General features: G+C 48.6%; 7 protein-coding genes across 7 annotated transcripts; 3 read left to right on the top strand and 4 right to left on the bottom strand.

The window, feature by feature from the left end:
• Window positions 1–37: 37 nt before the first annotated feature.
• EDB82DRAFT_478810 (hydroxymethylglutaryl-coenzyme A reductase-domain-containing protein) lies at window positions 38–3,607 on the bottom strand (the record flags this gene model as incomplete). Its single annotated transcript, XM_025728974.1, has 2 exons — window positions 38–410; window positions 459–3,607. The coding sequence occupies 2 exons, from the start codon at window positions 3,605–3,607 to the stop codon at window positions 38–40; spliced, it is 3,522 nt and encodes a 1,173-aa protein (XP_025583288.1).
• A 3,755-nt stretch (window positions 3,608–7,362) lies between these two features.
• EDB82DRAFT_278996 (oleate hydratase) lies at window positions 7,363–9,409 on the top strand. The gene is made up of 2 exons (XM_025728971.2): window positions 7,363–8,367; window positions 8,414–9,409. The coding sequence occupies exons 1-2, from the start codon at window positions 7,560–7,562 to the stop codon at window positions 9,322–9,324; spliced, it is 1,719 nt and encodes a 572-aa protein (XP_025583285.2). The 5' UTR covers window positions 7,363–7,559; the 3' UTR covers window positions 9,325–9,409.
• Window positions 9,410–10,304: 895 nt separating this feature from the next.
• On the top strand, window positions 10,305–12,123 carry EDB82DRAFT_560068 (uncharacterized protein; the record flags this gene model as incomplete). Its single annotated transcript, XM_065609723.1, has 5 exons — window positions 10,305–10,487; window positions 10,672–10,783; window positions 10,838–11,470; window positions 11,519–11,664; window positions 11,715–12,123. The coding sequence occupies 5 exons, from the start codon at window positions 10,305–10,307 to the stop codon at window positions 11,736–11,738; spliced, it is 1,098 nt and encodes a 365-aa protein (XP_065464261.1). The 3' UTR covers window positions 11,739–12,123.
• Window positions 12,124–12,665: 542 nt separating this feature from the next.
• EDB82DRAFT_528171 (uncharacterized protein) lies at window positions 12,666–14,314 on the bottom strand (the record flags this gene model as incomplete). The annotated part of the gene is made up of 2 exons (XM_065609182.1): window positions 12,666–13,105; window positions 13,165–14,314. The coding sequence occupies 2 exons, from the start codon at window positions 14,312–14,314 to the stop codon at window positions 12,666–12,668; spliced, it is 1,590 nt and encodes a 529-aa protein (XP_065464260.1).
• A 372-nt stretch (window positions 14,315–14,686) lies between these two features.
• On the bottom strand, window positions 14,687–16,195 carry EDB82DRAFT_539764 (uncharacterized protein). Its single transcript, XM_025728968.2, has 2 exons — window positions 15,345–16,195; window positions 14,687–15,278 (listed from the first exon to the last, which is right to left on the bottom strand). The coding sequence occupies exons 1-2, from the start codon at window positions 16,009–16,011 to the stop codon at window positions 15,022–15,024; spliced, it is 924 nt and encodes a 307-aa protein (XP_025583282.1). The 5' UTR covers window positions 16,012–16,195; the 3' UTR covers window positions 14,687–15,021.
• A 470-nt stretch (window positions 16,196–16,665) lies between these two features.
• On the bottom strand, window positions 16,666–18,322 carry EDB82DRAFT_278889 (uncharacterized protein). The gene is made up of 2 exons (XM_065607374.1): window positions 17,238–18,322; window positions 16,666–17,180 (listed from the first exon to the last, which is right to left on the bottom strand). Exons 1-2 carry the CDS (start codon window positions 17,920–17,922, stop codon window positions 16,819–16,821), a joined length of 1,047 nt encoding a protein of 348 aa, XP_065464259.1. The 5' UTR covers window positions 17,923–18,322; the 3' UTR covers window positions 16,666–16,818.
• A 1,526-nt stretch (window positions 18,323–19,848) lies between these two features.
• Window positions 19,849–23,222, top strand: EDB82DRAFT_528168 (uncharacterized protein; the record flags this gene model as incomplete). The annotated part of the gene is made up of 6 exons (XM_025728965.2): window positions 19,849–19,899; window positions 19,963–20,183; window positions 20,232–20,524; window positions 20,577–21,731; window positions 21,781–22,176; window positions 22,225–23,222. The coding sequence occupies 6 exons, from the start codon at window positions 19,849–19,851 to the stop codon at window positions 23,220–23,222; spliced, it is 3,114 nt and encodes a 1,037-aa protein (XP_025583280.2).
• Window positions 23,223–23,917: the final 695 nt, after the last annotated feature.

Raw genomic sequence — 23,917 nt, 5'->3', positions numbered from 1 at the left:
TTCGTCAACTACTCCTTCAAATGCAAACGCTCGTCATTTATCGCTTTGACCTCTGGATGGCAGCAGCGCTCATTGATGTTGTTGACGCCGAAGTGGTCATGGATAGACCGGGTGTCATGGGAGCGGGAGTAGTGCTGCGAGAGGGAGCGGCACTTCGGTTGTGCTGCATGTGAGCTCTGACAAGGTGACCAGCAGCCAAAGCACTGCAGAGAGACAGCTCTCCAGCAAGGACAGAGGCACCGATGATGCGAGCCAGGCGGCGGGCGTTGTCACCAGGGTTAGTGGGGTGAGAACCTCGGACACCGAGGAGATCAAGCATGGCGCTTTGGGGCTCAAGGATAGTACCACCACCGAGGGTTCCGACCTCAAGAGAAGGCATGGAAACAGAGATTTGGAGAGCTCCGTTGAGGCTGTCAAGGTTAGCGAATGTCTGAGGTTATGCGATAGGATAAACTTACTTCTTCATGATGGTGATACAGTTGGCGCTCTCGACAACCTGAGCAGGGTCCTGGCCAGTGGCCAAGAAGATGGCGGCGACAATGTTGGCAGCGTGAGCGTTGAATCCACCAACTGAACCAGCCATAGCGGAACCAATCAAGTTCTTAGAAATGTTGAGCTCGACAAGGGCATCGACATCGCTCTTAAGAACACTGCGAACAACCTCACCAGGAATGATAGCCTCGGCGACAATACCCTTGCCACGACCGTCAATCCAGTTCAGGGCAGCGGCCTTCTTATCGGTACAGTAGTTTCCAGAAACAGAGACGATCTGCATATCATCGAATCCCGCCTCGTTGGCCATAACGCTCAGGGCGTGCTCGACACCCTTGGAAATCATGTTCATACCCATAGCGTCACCGGTAGTAGTCTTGAAACGAATGTAGAGGTAGGTACCAGCAAGAGCGGTCTTCATGGACTGGAGACGGGCGAATCGACTGGTGGAGTTGAAAGCCTTCTTCATGGTATCTGAACCGGCCTCAGAGTCAAGCCAGAGCTTGGCGGCACCAGCACGCTCAAGAGTCTCGAAAGCAACACAAGGACCACGGGTCATACCATCGGCAGTCAGGACAGTAACGGCACCACCTCCAGAGTTGATAGCCTTGCAACCTCGGCTGGCACTGGCAACCAGGACACCCTCAGTAGTAGCCATGGGAATGAAGTAGCTCTGGCCATCGATGACAAGAGGTCCAGCAACACCAACAGGAAGGGGCATGTATCCAATAACGTTCTCACAGCAGGCACCAAAGACGCGCTCCCAGTTGTAGTTTTCGTAAGGCAGCTTGGATCGGTCGAGCGAGTGGGTCAGGTCGGTGGTGGCCTTGTTGCGGGCGATGATGGTACGTCGAATCTTGACAGCACGAGTAAAGTCACCAAGGGTCTTCTCAAGAGCGTAACCAGGAATCTTGCCGCGCATAGACAGGGAAACAAGCTCCTCGTCACTCATCTCACGGACGCGCTTCTCAGACAAAAGCTTCTCGAGTTCCTCATTAGGTCGGTTGGGCAGATCGGCAGATCGAGCCTTAGTCGATTGAAGACTCTCAGCCTCATCATCGGTGATGGCGGGGGTGCTAGGCTCAGTGCGCATGGGAGTAGGAGGAACGTATTCGCCAAGGGGAAGAGTAGCGGAGCCAGTGTCGTTGAACTGCTGAGCACGGGCGAGCTCGTTTCGGTCGATGTTGTGCTCAGGAACATTGGGATCCTTAATACCCCAGCGGGCGACGTTGAAGAGGTAACCGTTGAGGGCAACGCTGAGAGCAAGGGCAATGACGATCCACTTGGAAAGAACGGGGTCCTCGAGAGACTTGAGGATTCCGCCAACCATGCGGCCACCAACGCCGTATCCTTGGAAGTGGTGATGGAAAGCATCGGTGTATTCGGGGCCGTTTCCACCGATGGCAGAACCAAGTGCGTAGTGAACGGAAGGATACTCGAGCTCGTACTTGATGGGAGTGAGAATGGTCACTAGGGTAGGTCGGTTGTTGGCCTTGGCAGCAGCTAGAATAGCGTCCAAACCGTTGGAAGCAACCTTGAAGGGGTCGACGGAAAGAGGAGCAACAACACCACCGAGACTGCTAGCCCAGGTACGAATAGTGGACAGAGAGCTGGGGTTGCGGAATGGGATGGAGAGAATGTTGACAATGTTGACCAAGATGAAACCGAGGATCATCATAACCTTGAAAGTGGGAACGCTGCTGCTCTTGCGACCGAAAAGAGAAGAGTCACCCTTCAAATCACCGTCACTCTTGGCAACGGTCTCGGCAACTCGGCGGCTGACGCCATCATCCTCAAGAGCCTTGCGCATGTCAACGTGGCGCTTGATGCGGTTGATTTCGAGCTTGATGCTGAGAATGGCAGTGTAGAAAGAGAAGAGGAGAATAAAGTCAAAGAACAGAGTCCAAGCGGCCAAGAAGCAGAAGTGCTGGAGACCGCCCTGAACACCAGAAGCAGCACCCATGGCAAGAATGGCAATCTCAATGGCATAATCGCGCATGATCTCGAAACCCTTCTCCTTGATGGCAGACTGAACAGCGTACTGGATAACGTTTTGCATGGAACGCTCAGGAGATCCCTTGCGAGACTTGGAGTTCTGGATTTGACGTCGGTGTTCAATGGCGTGCGACATGACGGCGCGGGTAAGGACAATGTTCTTCTCAAAGCCAATAGTAACAACCAAGAAAGGAAGACCCTCAGACAGAAGGATCACGCTGATGGGAACACCCAGCTTGGTGGTGACTGCAAGACCAAAGAGGAAGGCGAATACAGAGGAGAACAGAGTGCAGATACCGAGCCAGAACTTGGATCCCAGCTTTCGCATAGACAGAAAGAGGGAGACAAAGGTCAAGTGCATAGCAATGTAACCCAGGAACATAATGACAATGTCGAGGGTCTCGGCGTTCTTGAGGAGATCAAGGAACTCAGTCCAGGCATTGTTAACCCATTGGATAACGCTGTTCTGGGTGTTGACCTTGGCAGCCTTCATGATCCATGTCTTCTTCTCACGGCCGTGCTGTGTCTCAGTCTCGACGGCATCCTCGCTGGGAATCTCCTGGGTAGCAGCAAGGAACTCGGGACCCTCAGCGTAAGGAAGAGAGTAGGCGAGGATGCTGTCCTGGGAATAGGCGGTGAAAGAGTTCTCGGTTGGGGGAAGAGGTGTAATAGACAGGTTCTGAGGAACAGGCACATGGCTGGATCGAGGAGCATTGCTGGAGGATTCGGCTGAGAGAGTGTCGGGGAAGACGAGAGTCAGAAGAGCGAGATGGTCAGCATCAGCGCCAGCTTCAAGGACAGAGTCCTGCTCAATAGACTTCCAGTTCCAGGAAGTCTCAGGACCCGCGCGCAAGACACGGCTTCCTTCAACGAGCGAAGACCAATCGGCTTTGCCCACTGTAGGAAGATCGGTGCTGAACAAGCTCTCCTGGAGCAGACCGACGTATGAAGTGCTCGCGAGGACGGCGACAAGGACGACGGTGTGAATGGGGTGGGAGCATGCTAGGCGAGAGATGAACTGGGCGATGGGCGTAAGTCGCTTGGAAGCCCATGATGGGGTTGTTTTCTCGGTAGGCGCAGTTTCGCCGCGGAAGCGTTTCGGCAAAAGTATCGAAGCCATCGTGTTGAAATCGATTCGAATTGGTTTGGAAGGAGTACTCGGCGGTGTCGTTTACCACATTGATATTGATCTCGGATAGACTGGTCTAAGCGCAGGCGTAAGTCCGGGGCAAAACAGTCAGGATCTGCAGGATGCAGTAGGGGTATTTCAAGAAGCCATTGAAGGCGGCATGAGATAGATAGAGATGGAAGGATTCGTGGGGGACACAGGCAGGTGATTATGTAGGAGTGAGGCTTAGATGAGACGCAGTGCAACACTTACGTTTACTCGAGGTGGTAGTCCTGTCGTAGTCCTTTCTGCGACGAGAGTATCGAGGCGGAAAGTCAAAACGCGGTGGGAGGTGGAGGGGCAAGGCGTTGAGGCCCTGGAACTGAGCTGACAATTAGAACAGCCACAGAAGGGGAAAAAAAAGTGAAAAGGACGAATAAACGACCACACACCAACTTCAACTTTACAACAGAGAATAATGTAATTCTCTGACGTGAGCGGAAGTGAGGAGTAGAAGTAAGGGAAGAGGGTAAAAAAAGAGGTGAGGTAAGAGAAAAAAGAAAGAGGTAAAAGGGGGTCAAGGTTAAGAAAGAGGTGTTGGGTTGGGTGTGGAGGGAGAGATTAACCTAGTCCAGTCCAACGTTAGGTTAGGTACCACTTACCTTGGTAGCTTGGAGATGGATGGGATGGGATGTCAAGAAAGGCGGGAAATGATGGAGACAGGCCGGAACCAAGTGGAGGGATATTCTCAAACTGTCGGTCGGGAGAGGTCTCTAAAAAGAAAGAAAATTAGGACAATAAAACCGAGCGCTACTTTGGTTATAAGTTAGCGTGGAAGCATCATCCTTTTTCTCTTTATTATCCTTTCTAGTCTGGTTCATAAAGTTGGAGAAATTAATTACATTTTTGATTGTCAACTAAATGAATGACATAAGGCAAAAAAAGAAAAACTTCAAATGCCATCATAGAATCCTAAAGCTTCTATTTTTCCTTGCTTTCGTTTTACTGGCCAATTCCTTCGACTAAAACTGTCCAATCTAACACCCTGTTTCAATCCTTCAAAGCTGCAGGATTCCATGTTACAATCCTACTAACATGTACCTGTCGCATAGAGGTGCAATTTGCAGTGTTGGTTAGAGTACTCGATTTGGTGTGCCTTATAATCAGGCCCCTTTCTTAAGGCTTGCCCATTGGTGGTTTAGTGATGTGGCGTATCGACCGCGTGGGCTACAGGGACAGCCTTGACAATCATCATTCCCTTTCGGCTACCACCATGATGCAGTCAGTCTCCTTGTTGTGATACCCGTAAAGGTTGTCAACTGACTTCAAGAAGAATATGTTATCTATACATATTGTTCCCAGCACGGGCCGTCGGGCTTCATCCTGTTGGCTCTACAGTCTGTCAGATAATGCAGACGGGCCGTCGCTTGCTGACTTGCGTTCTTTGTCTTACATACATCAATTGTTCTGCTTAAACGACTGCAACCTTCCTCTTTGCCGTCTGCCTTATCAAATCGGAACCATCACAACTTCACTTGATTGCTGATGTCAGGGCTGGGCGGGTAGTGACATGGCGGGATGGCTGCGCTGCTTCACGGCACTGTAAGTACTGTACAGTACCGGTAATCACTAATCTCAAGTTCTCGTAATCGTAAAAGCCGAATACGCAAATAGCGACTATCAAGGCGTATTCCTAGGGCGTGTGTAATCATTGACAAAACAGTAATCACAACAACCAAGTTGAGTATTGATCTCTGGCATTACGTGTGTCAGCTTCAGCTTAGCAAACTCTTTTCGACTTGTACCAGAGGCGCAGCATTTTGCTTCCTCATAAATGTCAAACCTTTGGTTCGGAAGCTTGTAGACGCGTTGGCGGGAAGAAGTGGAGAGCTTGTCCAAAGACACCCTGGCTGTCGACTTTTCAGGCCAACACAGAAGAGAAAAGTTTGGGTCCTATCTGGGATGTGTTGTCGATCTCCATCTGGGCGGGACAGAGCCGTAACTTTACCAATTGGTTCGCGTAGACGTCGCATTGGTAGGTTGGTACATTGTTTGATGAACACGTATGTACAAGTCCAAAAAATCGAAAGCAAAATTGTCTTCAATTTGGCGGAACAAAAAGAGCCGGTCTTGCCCGTGCTAGGTCCTGTTAGTACGTAAAAGGTCCCGCAAGTTATTGTGTCTTGGCGTGCCGACCCGTTTCTTATCAATCGGTGTCCATGATACTATCACCATTGAGGCTTTCTGCGCAGAATCTTTTGCGCTAATTAGGCCATTGTGGAGTTTAGAATGGGCAGAGTGCAAGGTTCGGAAGCTAGAGGGATTTAACAAAGTGAAAGCAAAGATTGATAAGATTTGAGGTTCTGGGCCGAGGATCTAAGGGGTTCAGGTAGATATATCGACGTTGGTTCTTGGTGGTGAGGTTCGTCTCGGAGAGGTCGGCCTGGAATGTCGAGCTACATCGGCTATTGATGCGCCATCTTCTGAGGCTTCGGAAGATGCCGAGGTAATTGTTATTGGCTAGGGAAGTGAGACGAGCCTTTACCAATCCTGTTTCTCGTCAATTTTGACTTCTATTGTCGCAGCGCCATATTTTTCCATGGACAACCTGCCAGAAGAGATAGAGTTAATTATAAGGAGATCTCCGGCTTGTACAACGAAATGACGTCTTATTTTCTCGCGCGACCTAGAGGCAGGGAACTCGCATGACCAAGACTGCCAATCCTCAGGCAAGCTTGTTTGGCATCTTGTGACAGGCTAGACAGGTTTACCTTTTGTCAGAGCAACTTTGTCGTCAATGCTTGTTGGAATCAGTTCTTCATGCCATGACCATCGCGTTTGAATACCCAGAGCTATGCCGGGCACGAGTTGCACCGGTAAATCACGGCTGGCTGCATCGGCATCTACCCGGACCTGCGCAAACACGATATAATGATGCACAAAGGGCGACATATTTGTTTCAGAAAGTAAAATCGATTATTTTTTACCTTGTCGATGATGCAAGAATCGTCTTTACATCAGAACCCTTGCTTTCGTTAATGGTCTTGGCTCGGCCGTTAAAGGTCCACCACTCCGGAATGTTTCTTGCGGGGCCGTAGACCCTGAGGGCCGGTAAACGGAGGATCATATCATGAAAAAGACGTTGAGTGGCTTCCGTCAGTATGCGTCTGTAGTCGAAAAACCGGCGTCCATCGTGCGGGCTAGATCAGTGGCGCTATGGTAGCCCAACAGTGCACATCAAGACCGAAAGTATGTTGGCTGCTGTTTATTCCCATGACATTCGTGAGGTTAGCAGCTCAACATATCTCCAACCATCTTTCGTAACATAGGTCTGTCAATCGCTGTCAAAGATTGCAAAAGATCCAAGCACTCACCGCATATATATCTTGTCATTGCAACAAATGCCAAGCATCAATGTCTAGACCCTTTCCCCGTAGCAAGTTACGGTCCGCTTCTGATGGATGCTCGGTCCACTCACTATCACGCCAACGCATCGTACGATTCTCCCTCGTCCCTCGACAAGCCAGCGCTTCTGAGTCAATCCACCTTTTGAGGCTGAGAAAACCCTGAGACAGATCAGAAAGGTCGTCAGAGATTGGCCAATTTGCGTAATAAGTTATGCGGTTGAGCCCTTATTTGCTCGTTGTAATGGATGGACCGGGCCGTGATTTGGTTCGTGCTGAGAACAGGGAAAGCCAGCCATAAATTCTCGCCATACTCTCGTGATCTTAGTTCCTAGGATATTCAATCGGCGGTTTCCTGCAAAATATTAAAGCTAGACTGTTATCAGCATTGTCGAAAGACAAAAAGCAAGCAGTAAAAAATCCTTCACCAATTACACGTGTGTGCCAATTCGCATCGCTAAGCACGACAACTCATCCATCGACAAGGATCCTGCGTTTATTTCTCGCTTGCCAGACTCCCTGGTCAAAGGTCGATAAGAACGGACGACAACACATTGGGTATGGAGGATAACCATGACGATCCCAAGGTGACTACCGACGACGATAAAGGTGTAATCAGCCTCAGCAACAGCCCGGATATCAGCAATGGCTCTTATTCCAACAGCCCTCACATCTGGCTCGTCGGCGGCGGCATCGCTTCACTGGCTGCCGCTGTCTTTTTGATTGATGATGCCAATGTGCCGGGCAGCCACATTCATATTCTCGAGGCGTCTTCGAAAGCGGGCGGATCGATAGCGTCATTCTCGAAGCCGTCCTGGGACACAGGGTATAGGGTATCTGCGATTCGAAAAATGAGCCTCACGTATCACTGTTTATATGGCATGCTAGAAAAAGTACCTTCTGAGACAGAGGGCGAGACATTAGCTGCCAGGCTTCGTCGCTTCAATCAGGAAAGTAAGAAGTTGGGTGCCTCTGGATCAAGGTTAGTGAGGCAGGTCTTTGACGAGAATGGGAGAGAAAAGCCAGAGGCAGTCGATGTCAGCACCATGGGTTTGAGTGTGAAGAACCAATGCGACTTGATGAGGGTCGTTCTCGAGACAGAAGAGGAGCTGGAAGGGCTTGAGATTCAAGCGTTATTCGAGCCAGATTTCTTTGAGACGAACTTTTGGGATCTGTGGTCTTCCCTCAATCGCTTTCACCCTTGGTGTAGTGCTGTTGAGTTCAGACGATGCCTGCACCGAATGTTGCACGAGTTTCCCAACATGGGAACTCTGTCGGGCGTTGAGCAGGCACCCGAGGAAGATTTTCAAGCTATTATTAAGCCATTGTCACAATATCTAAAGGCATCAGATGTCGAATTTCGTCACGGTAAGTTTTGTTTCGGCTCAAAGAAATGTTTGTCTGACTTGTCTAGGAATATTGGTCAGCGGTTTGGAAATTGAGGATATCGGCCCTGACTTTCGGGTATCTGCCCTGAAGACCTATCAAGACGGCAAACATGTGCAGTTAACGTTGGGGCCCGACGACATCGTCCTCCTCACGCTTGGCTCATTGACTTCGGGAATGGGATATGGCACAAACGAGCAGCCTCCTCCGACAATGGAACTGCGCGATTCAGCACCCCACGAGCTTGACCCTTCGTGGACATTCTGGGACAGGCTTGCTTTGGAGCGTCCACAAACGTTTGGCAACCCGGAAGCTTTCTTTGATCGGCCTTCTAAGTCAACTTGGCTCTCTTTCACCGTCACCCTTCGTGACCCAGCTTTCTTTGAGCATCTTTGCAAATGGACTGGCACGTTAACGGGGTCTGTACCTCTATTGACTTTTCGTGACTGTCCCTGGATGCTTTCCCTGACCATTCCCCAGCAACCGTATGTCAAAGACCAGCCCGACGGCGTGTTTGTATTCTGGGGCTATGGTCTATTCCCCGATCAACAGGGTCGATATGTCAGGAAACCAATGCTCGAGTGCACAGGCGCTGAGATCCTGACGGAGCTACTCCACCTCATGGCCTTTCCCCTTCAGCCGACACTCGAGCGCTCCATCACCATCCCTTGTCTGATGCCATTGATCGGTAGTCCATTCCTCACGCGCAAGAAGGGCGATAGACCAAAGGTGATCCCCGATGGAAGCAAAAATTTGGGTCTGATGGGACAGTTCGTTGAGATCGAGCGTGAAGTGACGTTTACTATGGAGTATTCGGTGCGGTCAGCGCAACTGGCTGTGTATGGACTAATGGGCTTGGATAAACAACTCCCGGGGGTACAGGGCGAAGATCATGAGGTTTTGACATTGGGAATGGCGTTAAAAACGATGATGACTTAGGGGATTTTGGAGAATGGACTAAAAGGCGTAAGGAAGTAACAAAATAGGATGGCAATGGACAGAAAGATTTATCTTTGGCTTTGACTACGTGTATACTAGTGGACAGTTTTGTGCTTAACAATGATGAAATGGGTGGTTTGTATTATCACAGGTACTTGAGAGAAGTAATACTAAAAATGGATGGCATGGAATTTTGATGCCCCTATTATCGACCGGATAATTCTTTGTGTGGGTTTGTGACAATCAGCAGTTGAATGAAGGCATACGACCAAGCAACAACCTTTGCTTCACAATCATAGATTCTTTAGGTATAGCATCCATTGCTGCATATTTCCTTTTGCTGGTCATTACATAACCTCGATATTTAATTATTTCAGAGTGCAACACTTACCTAGGGCTCCTCACCCCTAACCCAGGATGCATCAAATCCTACTCATTATATGTTTTGATGCTGATATATTCGTGATTTACTACCCACGGAAGGCACTGCAAGATTATAGTGGATTCCACTGTCTTCTGCTGTCTTCTCGACGACGCCGCATTGTGAGCAAGTCCGTCCATCGACGCCCAGCTCCTTCCCTTCTATTACCTACCACCTGTTAAGTAAGTAGTAGGTAGTATCGAACCTCAGGCTGCCAAATATTCACCAGACCGTCCCTTGCCCGTCTTCCCAGTTTCATCGCTAGCAGTCGAGGCGTAGCCCATTCCCTCTCCCCGCTCTCCTCCCTCATCAGCACCTACCCCCGCTGTTTCATCTTGACATTTTATGATCATCACCTGCAAATACCTGCAAATACCAACAAGGGCGCCTTCACTCTTGCTTAGAAGTAAGCTTTAATTATATTACCCCGCCCCATATTCGTCTTCCGCTCTTCCATCATCCCATCCCGTCTTCGCCATCTTCTTCCTCCCATCCATACCTCGCCCTCATTAGCACTTCAAACCAGCTCAAACGACATACACTGACTATCTCCGCCACCATGGCAGATTTGACCGCGTTTTCTGCGCAGGAGGCGATCATGTCTCAGCTGATCTTCCTCGATGGATGGGAAAGATCTCATGACAAGGATAATGAGGCACCGCAACAAATCACCGAGTTGCACATCGTTAGACCTTATCTCAAAAATGTATCCCTAGGCTCTGCGGAATGGGACGAAGACAAAGTTGGCCGTCTGATTAACCAACACTTGCTGACAAGCATGCAACCACCCTCAAATGCGAAGAGTACTATGAGTAAATTATCTTACAGACAAAAAAGACTACCTCGCTGACGATTGACTTCTAGACGATTAAACTCTATTTGAAGTCGATAACTTGGACGCAAGTGATCAATCTGAGATCTCCTAGGAAGAAGAGTCTCTGTATACCACTGCTGCTACTCTCGCCGAACCTGTTACGCGCAGTCCTGGAAAGTCTTGGCCCAAAATAGATGGTACCTCTACCGAACCTGTGGTCAAAGGTACCTTGAGAGCTCATTTGTATGCAGTTATGTTTAATTAACATGTGTTTCCAGGAAAGAAACGCGACTTTGGAAATCGTATTGAGGAGATCTCTAAAACAAAGTTGGCCAGGCACACCTCAAAAGCTTGGTCGTTCCTCCGAAACGACCCTCAGCCAATCCAGTCCGTACCTCACTGTCGTATTGGCCCGGATGACGACGATCTGATATCGTTCGAAAATGACCCTGATGAAATTAAGGGCGAGCCCATCGAGGCCAGCCTTCCCCTTATCGGCCAAGTCCCTGTGCTGAATGCCGAAGATGTTCATGTTGACGCTGCACCGATCCCCGAAGAGGTCGAAACTGTCAAGTGCTTCACTTGTGGTCTCTCATCCGCCAAATCACTGATCATGTGCCCTTGTGATCACAAGTACTGTGCTGAGTGTCTTTGCGGCATGGTCAAGTCTTCTCTTCGTGACGACATCCCATTTCCGCCTGCCTGCTGCGAAAAGCCTATTACTATTGATGTAAACGCGGGATTCTTTGACAAAAATACTTTGTGTGACTTCTTCGCCAGGAAGTTTGGGATTGCCTACATAACGCCATCTCCGAAAAAGATACCACCTCAAGTTCACGGCGTGGACTTGGGCACATCAAAGAACGAAGGTCTTTGCTATCTCTGCAAGCGTGTCAATGAGAAGGACTCTTGTAAGTTGAACGAACCAGTCATCCGGATCCTGACTAATATCTGCCCAGTTTGCCCTGACTGCTGCTACCGTTGTAATCGCAACCGCACATCATGCCCCTGCGCTGCAAATGGCAACGCATTCGATCCAAAGGCTCCCGTATTCCGCCCGACAAACAACAGTAACAAATCCGGAAAGCGAGACTCAACTCTTCTTGTTCGGCTACCCCCCAATCACAAACGTGAACACTTGCTAATGGAAAACAGGAACGAGCCGGGAGGGCGGTTTGACTGCTTTATCCTTTGTACACTGTGGCCGGTCCTACCAAGTCTGTGGGAATTATGAACTTGGACGTCGTGTACGAGTAGTTTTTCGGCTTTGTGGCGAGTATCTGTATGACAGGTGTATTGGTGGTGTATGAGCAGAAGATGACCTACCCAGCAGCGACTGATTGGCATTTTCACTTCTATGGGTAAATCTGAACACTACCTGGGGGTCGGGGCTCGTTACGCAAGAGAGTTGTAGAAAAACGATAGTGTACTGTACGATTAGAAACGGGGAACAGGCAACTTTGTGATTATGGCAGAACACCTGTTTGTGTATACATAATCAAGTTGCGTGAGTACCTTTCAGTAGCTTAGAAATACTACAACCCTCCTGGGTGCGGTTGAACCTATTTCCTGTGAGCTCTGTGCCAGTTTTCTGCGCTTGAAAGGGCCAGCTATATATTTTGAATGCCTTTCCACTCGTTCAGCACAAAGCAGCTGGGGTGAAAAGTCATCATCACTACCCATCGACCACCTTCAAGTTTAGCTTATGACAAATAGCCTAAGTCTAGGTAATCATAAACCTAAAACTGGCCTGATAATTTCGTCCCTTATTCTTCCAGCGGCTGATTCTTCCAATGGATACAAGGGCGTGCACGTTGTAAATGTAGAGATGTAAAAGACAAAGCAAGTCATTATTGAGCTAATGAATATGGCAGCGAGTAGACTAAATCTGTTGTATACAGACTTTGTGGCAAGGTGTACTCCTGACCTGCCAGTGTATTCGTAGTCACGATGATTCCTGTCTCGCAGCAAATGTCCTTGATACGATCTCCAGATGGCGAGAGATCAAACGCAAAAGTGTCCAAGCATAAGAATCCCCCCTTGTGTAACAAATTGTCCACAGTCCGGTCCTGACCTAAGTTCTTCCGCTTTAGCCAATCTTTCAACCTATTCGAATTGCCAGGATCCTCCGGCATCGCGGCACCGATGACATACGTAGATGTCACAATCGTCACATTCAAGGATGAATGACCCGGGAGTTTGACGACGTTCAGCGCATTCGTGCCGGCCTTCCACTCGTACATAACTCTGATGAAAGCAGTAGTCCGGATGAAGCGACGTTCGTTCCTGAACCTCACGTCGTATTTGTTCAGCTCGCTCACGTCGTATTGCTTCAGCTTGACGCTCCCTCTCTTGGCGCTCTCTCTCTCGGTGCTGTCTCTCCTCTTCCGCTTGTCTCTCTTGATAAGCGTCCCTGATGCGGATCATGGCCAATGCAACACGGCCTGGAGCAGCATCTACGAGCCTGTTTTCGTTCCAATGGGGGCATTGGCATGTTTTCCAACGAGCACCGCAGATGTAGCAAAACTGGTGACCACAAGGACAAGCTTGAAAATACCGGTTAGAAAAGGGAGGAAGGACCCTGGAAAAAAATAGGTAGACTTACAAATATGGTAACAACCTATTTTGAGATCAATGAGATGCTTGCATTTTTCACATCGCTGCCAGCCCTGTTGTTGTCCGAGGTGCAGGACTTCTTGGGCCTCAGTATCCTCCGAGCAGATCCCCTCATGCCGGACTTGTTTGCAGAGGATACAAGTCTGTCTCTCGCACCGGGTGCAGTTTCTGATTCCTCCCTTGATAGACTGAGGGAAAATGAAGGTTGCGCATGCAGCATCGCTGCAGTAGGTCCGGTCAACAGTCGAGAACTCCAAGGTCTTGTCTTGGAACCTTTTGACTAAGTCTTGTGGGATAAAATAACATGATTCGACTGGAAGAGGTTCGCAGCATTTGGGCGGAAAGAGAGACTCATCCTTCAGAGAGCTCTCGATGCACAGGACAAGACATGGTTGGCACCAATGGTGAGAGCACGGTGCTTGGAAGGTATGGGCGTCGGAGAAATCGTCCTGGCAGGAGAGGCACTGCTTCATGTCTGGGATAGGTACCATCTCTGAGGACGGGGCTGGAGCAGGGGATGTTTCCACAGTGGCCAAGAGGACATCTGTATTATTCCGAGCCTGTTCTTGAGTTTCCACTTGCACTTGGTCGTCTTCTGTCTGCTGGTCGTTGGCTGGCCCGTCCGTAGTAGTCGAGTGCTGAGGGTGTTCCTCGAGAGTATTGGTGTTAGGTGCATCACCATCCTCCATCTCAGGGGTGAGCTGACCACAAACAATATTCTGGCAATCTACAGTGTCCTCGTTATGGAAAGTGTCTTGGTTGTCAACAGTGTCTTGATTGTTGCCAGCGTCCTGGTTGTCGCCAGCTTCCTGGTTGCCAGCAGCGACCTGGATACGCTGAACACTCTGATCATCCTGAGCGGCATCAGTAACCAGATTCTGTGCTTCTTCGTCTTCCACATTTGCGGCATCCGTTTCGGAAGGGACGATATTGAAACGTCTCAGTGTATTATACGTTTCTCCATCAAGGACAGGTTGGTGAGACACTGGCTCGATAGTCGCTTGGCGATCCTCGTTCAGCGCTTCAGCAATCATGCGGTCACGAGCAATCTGGTCTTCTTGCATGAATTCCTCGATGAGCGCTGCGTCAGCCTCTACGGCTTCCGCCAGACTCAGCGCAAGAATGAGTGATTCATCCATAGTGTCGCGCAGGGGAAGGAGGTGATCACTAGAAAAAAAACTCAGTATCTGCGTGGAGGGGAAAGGAGTGAGGAAGCATGAGGAAGAAAAGAATGGAAGAGGGAGAAGTGGCAGATGAGGAATTACAAGGAACGAAGCCAGAGGGCGAGGGCGGGAACGAGCAGATGGATAATGGGCAGCTGTCTAGCAGTGCAAGGCGACTCGCACTTCGTGATTCACTGTTGTTATTTGAGAGTTACGCCACGTCTGTAACCCAACTACCCAGCTTATAAAACAGGTAATAGTGAGAGTCGGTTATCTAGAGGTACATATCAGTGATGTTTCCAAAATCTGGTAAACAGATATGGTGTTAGTAGGTAGCAAAAACATTAGCCTCCTAGGTCTTGGGATATAAGAACAAATAATCTAAGAACAACAATCTAATTATCATAAACAGGCCTGATAATCTTGTCTCTTATGCTTCTAGCGTCCAGCATTTCTTTTATCCTGATGTGGTGTTCAAAACCCATACATGCCACCTCCTGAGACGTTCAACTCGACATGAACATTAAAACCCCCTTCCTTGAAACTTCCCGATAACTCCAAAAAACAACTGCAATAGTATAAATTTCCAGGTTTGCGCTCACAGATGTATTCTGATATAGATCTTAAGTTTCGGGGATTCATCTGTGATAGAAACATGGCTATCCGTCGCAGCTCAAACCTGACTATAATAACTCATCATCACGAACTCTGATCTTGTCAATCAGTCTTCGAAGTGGAATCCACAGTCTATCCAAGCAAGGCGGCCCTTTGATTAGAGCGTTCTTCACAACCCTTACAGCGATATCGCAAGCCGCCCTAGCAATATCGAGAGCCAGCGCAGTGATATCTTCAAGGTAGATTCCCTCAGGGCAACACGGACGATTATGACCTGGCCATTTCCTTCCGCAGCGAAAGCAAAACTCATAATAGCATCGGCACACTATAAATTAAAGCATGTCAGTCCAATAACTTCAAAAAAGATAGGTTCTTAAAAAGTTATACTTACTCATGTGGTTGCAACCCGATTCCCGCTCAATCATGGACATACACTTGGGGCAGCGCCTCCAGCCCTCTCTTTCTGCAAGGTGCAGAACCTCATCCAGCGCTTCATCCTTGGGACAAGGGCCTTGGTGTGCTGTATTCTTGCATTTCGCACAAGTTCGCTCCACGCATACTGGGCAGTGAACTACATCCGACTTGATGGCGCGGGGCGGGATGAAGGTTTGACACGTGATATTGCTGCAATATATGGGATTGTGTGTCTCATGTTCAATCTGCTTCCTCGCGTATGCCCGTTCCATATCGCTGGCAACGAAAGGTCGGATTGAGTCGATCGCAAATGGCTTGGAACAGCAACGCGGTGGGAAGGGATACTTGTTCTCGAACGACCTTTCCACGAGCTCAGCTAAACACGTTCGGCAATACCCATGGTCACAGATTGCTATGAAGATTTCAGGAAGTGGAAATCTTTCGCGGCAGGACGCGCAAAATATCTTCCTGACTCGAGGGACTTCAGGAATTTCAGGAACTTGAGGGTTTCGAGGGACTTTAGTAGGTTCCCAGTTGTTGTGTAGTCTGATCAGACGAACCATGTCACGATCATAATCGTCGCCATCAAATCCAGACCTCTTAGACATGGGATCGGGGTTCTCGTTCATCCTCGTAGCTGACATCTTGTTTGTTCCGGCTCGCTGCTCTGGTTCGACTTCGAGAGTAGGGGGTTGACGACTATGTTGGCACGTTCTTGACTGAGTAGGTAAAGATAAAGTCGGATTATCTTCTTGGGAAAACAGAAATTCATTTTGAGAGTCTTTTACTTGAACTTTTATAGACGCGTGGCTATCTATACCTTTGGATAAAATGTTTAATCAAAGTTGATGCTTGAACTTATTTAGATCTAACTTAAAGATAAGAACAACCAGCTCGGCATCATCTCTTGGAGCATCAGGAAGATCCATGTTTGAGATCGAGGCAATGAAGATAAATGACCTAAAGGCGCGGTCTGAAAGCATCGACTGGCCCAAAACAATGTCATCTCTTATGCGTCTAATGGCCAAGCCTCAGGGTATCAGAAAAATTGACCGATGGAAGCACAAGAGACGAAATTAGTAGGTCACTTTATGCCCCTTAGGCTATAGTTCTTAGACTATTTATTTTTATACACTAACTTAGGAGGCCATTTTTTCTGCTACCCAGTAGCCAAGTTCTCTGGCACACTGAGTATATCCACTTCCAGATCATCTTCAAACCCTAGAATAAGCTCTCGAGCTCTGTTGTGCTTGGCGATAAGATACGAAACATGATCACCGGACTCAGATAACAGTCGTCTCTCTTTGTACTAGGCCACTTTATACTACTTAGACCATAATTCTTAGGCTATTTATTTTTGTCATCTAAAGCTTAAAGTTTAATTCGTCTGCTACCCACTAGCCAGGCCAAGCTTGCAGTTGGGATCTTGGGTGTACAAGGAATCATATCCATCAAAGTTCGCGACGGCATGCGAGGCAAGCAACGAGTTGACATGCGCGACAAACGAAGATGTTGTAGCCCTGTACTGTCTTACCACATTCTTGACAATTCGATGGCTCGAGCAGTCTGGTCCATCGGTGATTGCAAGGCGTCTTGCAAATCATTAGTTCTTTTTCTGAAGTACTAAATCCTCTCATGCTTACCTCGTCCTCCAATTCTCCCCAGTCGTCATAGCCATCCCATCCTTCTATAGCGATCCTCTCTTCTTCCGTCATCGGTTGAGCAATCACGCCCGGGGGCGGCATACGGTGACAGACACATCCCCTAATATCCTTGCCACAGTTATAGCAGAAATCATGGCCACAGAGACAAACTGTAGAGAGTCAGTAGACTACTCAGGTATTGGAAGAGTGAAAAGGTCCCAACTTACTCATATGGTTGCAACCAGCGCTCTTCTCAATGAGATGGCCACACTTGCCACAACGCTTCCATCCCGTGCTCTCAGCCAGTTGAAGCACACTCTGCAAATCTTCTTCCCCAAGTTTACGGCAAAATCCATTGTGCGCTTTCTTTTTGCATGCGACACATGTATTAGTCAGGCAGTGCGTACAGTGAGCAACCCCTGAAATGATTTGTGCCGGTGGGATGAATGCAGCGCACGGCGGACTACTGCAATAAACACGTTCGAGGCGAGGTATCTCGAACTCGATCCGCTTAGCCTCATATTGGGCTACTACCTCCTTCGAGAAGTGATTCCGGAGAGTAACAGAGATCGTATTCTCGCAACACCGCGCTGGAAAGAAAGATTCGCTGTTCATTGCCACGCTGACAAGACGGCCAGCACATGGTTTGCAGAACAAATGTGTACATGGCGCCGATAGCATTGTTGATCGGGGAAAATCCTCTCCGCATGCAAGGCATTCTCCAGTTCTGATAGTTCGGGTGGCCTGACGCACACTTGGGGAGGAAGGTGTGGGATCGATGGGCAAAGTAGGAGTGCGATCAACCGATAACGTAGGAGAGGGCGCGGTGCCGTCATTCTCGAACTCTGTTCTGGAACGCTTGCCCAGAACCCGCGCAGACCTTCTGAGTCTTAGGATACCTCTGTCGTCCATTTCGTAGGGTCGCTGGTGCGGACGTGGAGATGTAGTTGGAAGTTCAAGGATAGCTAAGAGGGGATAATGATTAGGTGGGGAAGCTGTTGTGTTGTAGAGGAAGGAGCGATTAACAAAGAGTATTTCTGGAAAGAACAAACGATGAAGACGAACGGGATGTGACTGCCCATTTCTTAACCAACGTTGAATCACTGAAGCGCCAAGGTCTGCAGTGATAGGCAGCGCAACGTGGATGAGATTCAACAGCCAAATTAAAGTTGCAGCCAAAATAATTCACGTCGTTATCTAATAACACTTGCTGAAACACTGTATTGAACTTGAAGTTGAGGTGCTAGACAACTGAAGCTGCGGATACGACATACATCACGAGGTCAGGTCAATAACATAACTCTCAATATCAGGGACCTACTACGGTGCCTCGGCAGGCACAAATACAGACTACAGAGGGACCTGTGTTGGAAGACTTAGTTCCATTTTATAGACTGCCTCCACATGAGCTTGATGGTTCGGGGCCTATCCAAAATGAGGTCGACATTAGGTTGAGAGCGCAAGGCTGCTACGTTGATCATGCCCTGGTCATAACGGTATGCATTTGCTCGGGTCAAGATTCGGGGTCGATCAGCAAGAAATGGAAGACAATGATGCTGCCAGTAAGCTCTAGGGTACAAAAATAAAGAACGAAAAAGACTAATCTAATGCAGAAATAGGTAAGCCTGCTGGTTTTGTCCTGTGTGCTCTCAGCGACTGATCTTTCTGATACCTTGGAGGCATGTCTTGGATTCAGTCAGGGATATTGGAAAATGCGAAAAGACGACCACATATGCGTGGTCTCAAAAGGGTATCTGGACGTCCATCTTTCAACCCCAAGCCGATCACGAATTGGCAAGAGAAATTTAATGTTTGTTCCTGTTTCTAGTCGTTATGATCTGACTCTAGCATTAACAAGAGCGTTATTGACAATTAACCTGTCAAACCAATCTGATATCCGGAAAACACTCTGTCAAAGCTGAAAACAAGGGTCCTTCTTATTTCGATCTGCGACGTGGGGAATGGGAAATGGGTCCGAATCTAGGCTCTCGGTTGGCGTTTGTCAGTAACTGAGGGTGACAAAAGGCTCGGTTCTGAAGCAGTAGGTGATGAAATAGACTGGCCATTCTATCACATGTCAGAGTGGTAATATTTGGGTCATATTTTTGACATCTAGATACCACATCCCTGCTTTTCTATCACCTCTTAGTTTGTTCCAGGGGCGATTTAACCCTTGTCTGGGCTGTGCTTACGATAAAGATTTTATTGGTGCTTGACCATCAGATGAAATGCAATACGACCAGAGTATCATTCTCTTAAAATCCAGCCACGTCCGCCTCGCCTCGGTTATTCTCTCTCGTGTCTTGCCAAGACCCGGTACTCAGAATTAGTGCACGTAGGAGACCTTAAAAAGTAATCGAAAAGAGGGCTCCAATGATCGGAATTGTAAGACATTTCTTCACGGCAGGTGGGCAGTAAAAAAGGTCTCGATCATCACTTACAGGGGTAGTTCGGGAGCCCCTAAATTGGTTGACTGTGCCGTAGGGATCGCTACAAGAGCCCTGTCTCTATCTGTCAGGCGCGCCCGCTTTTGAACTCGTCAGAAGAAACATCCCACTTCCAACGTCACATCAACTACGACTTCATCGATCGCCTCCGCCTCGTCTTGTTCCTGGCGCAGATCTTGGACTGTTATCTATACGAGCTCTGTCGCATTGGCAACAATAACTGTTATACCTCCCAATGTCTGTCAACTCGGTCCTTCCAAGTTTGACCGCAAGGTAACAATGCGTCGGCGCAATCATCTTCAATTGTTGTCCACAGCTCTACAATCGAGTTCCACTTCATCTGAGCGTCTTTAATCGCGTCTATCGCGCATCTTGCGCATCCGCTACTGCCATGTCCTCCAATTGGCACTCTCTGATCACTAGAGCGATCGATATACCACTGGTATGTTCCTTCAACTTTAACCTTATCTCAACCTCAAGTGGCAACCTTGCTTACCATTTGTAGGAAGGTGACGACTCCCGAGTTGGTTCTACTCGAGATGGATCCAGTGGTGGCACTCTAAGTACCAACAACGCCTCCAAGTCTTCATCGCTTCAATCGCTTGGTGGCACCTTTATACCCGTCGCCATCTACTGCGTCGTCTGCATTATATTCTTCTCCGTTTTTCGCGTCAAATGTAGTCGAGTCTATGCGCCTCGGGCTATACCCAGCCTACGATCGCCTCAGTAAGGACAGCCACCTAATGGCTCCCGAATATTACTAACTGTTGTTAGCAAACACATTCCGCCGCTTCCCACGGGTTGGTTCGACTGGGTGAAGCCATTCTTCAAGACCCCAGATACCTTTGTCCTCAACCATGGCTCACTCGATGGCTTCTTCTTTTTACGATATCTCAAAGTCTTGCGAAATACTTTCCTTGTCGGCATACTGATCTCCTGGCCTATCCTCTTTCCAGTCCACATCACTGGTGGTAACAAACTTAGTCAATTGGATATCTTGACGATTGGCAAGATTAGTAACAATAAGCGCATGTTTGCCCATGTTGCCGTTGCATACATGTTCTTTGGTGAGTGTCCATCTGTGATATTGCTTCTGTGGTTCAGTTCTAACAAGATCAGGTTTTGTTCTATTTACCATCACTCGAGAGTGTTTCTACTACATTGGCATTCGTCAAGCATATCTTTCTTCGCCCCACTACTCGAAACGGCTTTCGTCTAGGACGGTTCTCATCACTTCGATACCCGATCGCTATCTTGATGAAGCCCGATTGCGAAAGCTTTACGGCGACTCAGTAAAACGAGTCTGGATCCCACGCACTGCCAAGGCCCTCATCAAACTTGTGGAAGAGAGGGAGGACACGGCAATGCGACTGGAAAAGGCGGAGATTGCATTGATCAAGAAGGCGCATTTAGCTCGGAAGAAGCAATTCAACAAGAAATCATCGTCAACATCTTCCTCAGTTGAACCAGATTCCACGGAATCGAGTTCGTCCTATAGAAGTGACCCGAGCAGTGAACAAACTCGATCCGACTTCCCGCGTATCGGTATCTCGCAGAACGAGAACACAAAGAACGAAACCCAGGAGCAAGGATTCAAAACCGAATATCCGCAAGTAACCCAAACGAGCCACGACACCCACGACCTACTCGAAAGGTCCGCTGAAGATCCTGAATATGTCCACCCGTATGGACTCAACCCAGATCTCCCAGACGTTCGGGGCTCTGTCGCCGCCCAATGGGTCCCTGCGAAAGCTAGACCTCATCATCGTCCAATGCAAAACTTCTTCCGACGCGTTGACACAATCCGCTGGTGCCGCATGCGACTAAAAGACTTGAACCATGAGATTTACAAGCTTCGACGTCAAGTCCGTCGTGGCGACGGTGACACCTTGCCAGCCGCCTTCATCGAGTTCGACACCCAGGAGGCTGCTCAGGCTGCGCACCAAATTGTGGCCCATCATCGTCCCCTTCAGCTTGCTCCTCGACTTTTGGGCGTTCGGCCAGATGAGGTGGTTTGGAAATCCCTCCGAATGCGCTGGTGGGAACGTATCATCCGTCGCTTTCTTATCATGGGTCTAGTCGCCGTCGCTATTATCTTTTGGTCTATTCCTTCCGCCATGATTGGTATCATATCCAATATCGACTTTCTAAGCGGAATATTTTTCCTGCGCTGGATCAAACTGTTGCCCAAGCCTATTCTTGGCTTTCTCCAGGGCTTCATTCCTGCTATTGCTCTGTCGTTCTGGATGTCTCTTGTCCCTGCGATGCTGAGATGTACGTTTACTACCCTTTTGTCCACGTATTATGCTAATAACCCCTGCAGTCTGCGGTGTCCAAGCTGGAATCCCTTCTTTAGTCTTGGTTGAACTTTTCACCCAAAATATTTACTTCGCTTTCCAGGTGGTACAGGTTTTCCTGATTACAACATTGACATCGGCGGCTTCGGCTGCTGTCCTGGACATCATTAAGCAACCAATGTCGGCGCCCGACCTCCTCGCCAGAAACCTCCCGAAGGCCTCCAACTTTTACCTTTCGTACATTCTCGTTCAATGCTTAGCTATTGGCGCTACGGGTCTCTTGCATCTGTTTGAGTTATTCCGGCACTACATCCTTGGCAGAGGCCTACAAAACCCTCGAACACGCTTCAAGATTTGGTACAACCTTCGTCCTCCTCGCTGGGGAGGGATCTTTCCGATCTACACGAACATGGCATGCATTGGTATGTTTGTATTCAATATCAATGTTTAACACAGCTAACAGTAGGCAGCGTTTTGTTACACGTGTATCGCTCCTCTCATTCTCCTCTTCGCTTGCGCCGGAATGGCCTTCACGCGTCTCATCTACCGCTATAACATCCTTTACGTGTTCGACTCGGAAATGGACAGCATGGGCTTGTTCTACCCCAACGCTCTTCTTCAACTTATTGTCGGGCTTTACCTGGCCGAAATTTGCATGATCGGTCTTTTCGCTCTCAAGCTTGCGTTCCCGCCTATGGTACTAATGCTCATATTCCTCATATTTACAGGGATTGTTCACATGTCTCTCCGAGACTCGATATCTCCACTGCTACAGAATTTGCCCCAGACTTTGACACTGGAAGAGGAGTTGCAACAACAGGAAAAAGCAGAGGCAGAACAGAAGTTACAAGAGGCGGCAGAATCAGGAGAAGCGAACGGAGGAACTGCAGCCAGTTATTTCGATGCAGACCTTAACTTTGGCGAAGAAGAGGCTGAAGAACCTCCGAGCGATGACGAAGATGATCAACAGGACGGGCCTCAGGGCTCAAGGGGCGTTGATGGTGGGGGTGGTGTCAAGTTGATGGTGACAGAATGGATGAAGACAACTGCCAAGGCACAGGTCAAGAAAGAGATTCAACAATCAGGGTTGAAACGATTTTTAGATCGATGGATTCTGGCCGGTGACCCTTCAAACCCAGACCAGCAACCGACCTTTTTACAACGGTTCCTCCACCCCGAAGTATACGAAGACTTTATCGCCCTACGAAAACTCATTCCATTCGAAGAACCCCCCGATGTCGATTACGCCGGCGATGATAAGATGTCTAATTACTGGCCTCCGGAGCTATGGATGCCCAAACCTGTTTTGTGGATTCCTCGGGATGAAGCGCGCGTCAGCCGACAAGAAGTTGCGCATACGAGAAAGATCACGCCCATTACGGATGTTGGAGTGACTTTAAATGAGAAGGGGTTGATTATTGTGGATGTTGAAGCTGCGCCTTTTCCAAGGATGAGATTGGTGCATTGAATGAGTCTTGTAATGATAGATCTAGTCATGATACCCTCTTTTGCGTATGAGCGTTGGATATGGAAGCAGATCAGACGAATTAGTGCGCTATTAGGCTACACATAAACTAAACATGATCTAATATTTCTATCAACCATTAAATCAAGAACGGCTTCACTTCAACCTATCCGAAATTCTGGGTGCCTATCTAGTACTGTGATTCACGCCATGATCAACACGACATGCCCATACACAATTAACATCTGTATACGCCTTGGTGTAACAAACCTCTTATAAGTTCCAAAAGGCTATCTCTACTGGTTTTCAGCAGGCTCGCTAGTGGAGTGAACACATGAGAGGTCAGGATGAAACGCCAGGTCTTCTTATCTTCTTGGAACCTTTTCGGCTCCGTTGGGCAGGACGGACGTGGTTGCCATCCTAGCTCGCCTTGGCCTTGAGGCGCCGCCAGGCTCCCCCAGGAGGTCAAATTGATCATCCTCTGAGTCTCTATCAGGGAGATAGGCGCCCATGGCGCGTTCTTGGCGGTTGAAGAGAAAGAAATTAAACATATTCCCGAGGTAATAGAAAATCCATGAGTGTAGTGGGAAAGAGGTCTGCCTAGGATCGCGGCGTGGAGTAGGACGAACCTACGAAAAGCGAGAACAGCCTAGAACCACAGCCGGAAAGAGGAAGCGTGACGATAATGAACAGGATGA

This window comes from Fusarium venenatum, assembly GCF_020744135.1.
Source record: "Fusarium venenatum strain MPI-CAGE-CH-0201 chromosome Unknown EDB82scaffold_3, whole genome shotgun sequence".
NCBI lineage: Eukaryota > Fungi > Ascomycota > Sordariomycetes > Hypocreales > Nectriaceae > Fusarium > Fusarium venenatum.
Note: the sequence above shows the minus strand (reverse complement) of the source record. Positions and strands in the feature narration are given on the sequence as shown.

Coding starts and splice junctions, on each gene's coding strand:
- EDB82DRAFT_278996 (XM_025728971.2), top strand. CDS start 7,560: ATGGAGGATAACCATGACGATCCCAAGGTGACTACCGACGACGATAAA. Junction 8,368..8,413: donor AGATGTCGAATTTCGTCACG/GTAAGTTTTGTT, acceptor TGACTTGTCTAG/GAATATTGGTCAGCGGTTTG.
- EDB82DRAFT_278889 (XM_065607374.1), bottom strand. CDS start 17,922: ATGGACGACAGAGGTATCCTAAGACTCAGAAGGTCTGCGCGGGTTCTG. Junction 17,181..17,237: donor CGCTGGTTGCAACCATATGA/GTAAGTTGGGAC, acceptor GACTCTCTACAG/TTTGTCTCTGTGGCCATGAT.
- EDB82DRAFT_539764 (XM_025728968.2), bottom strand. CDS start 16,011: ATGTCAGCTACGAGGATGAACGAGAACCCCGATCCCATGTCTAAGAGG. Junction 15,279..15,344: donor ATCGGGTTGCAACCACATGA/GTAAGTATAACT, acceptor TTTAATTTATAG/TGTGCCGATGCTATTATGAG.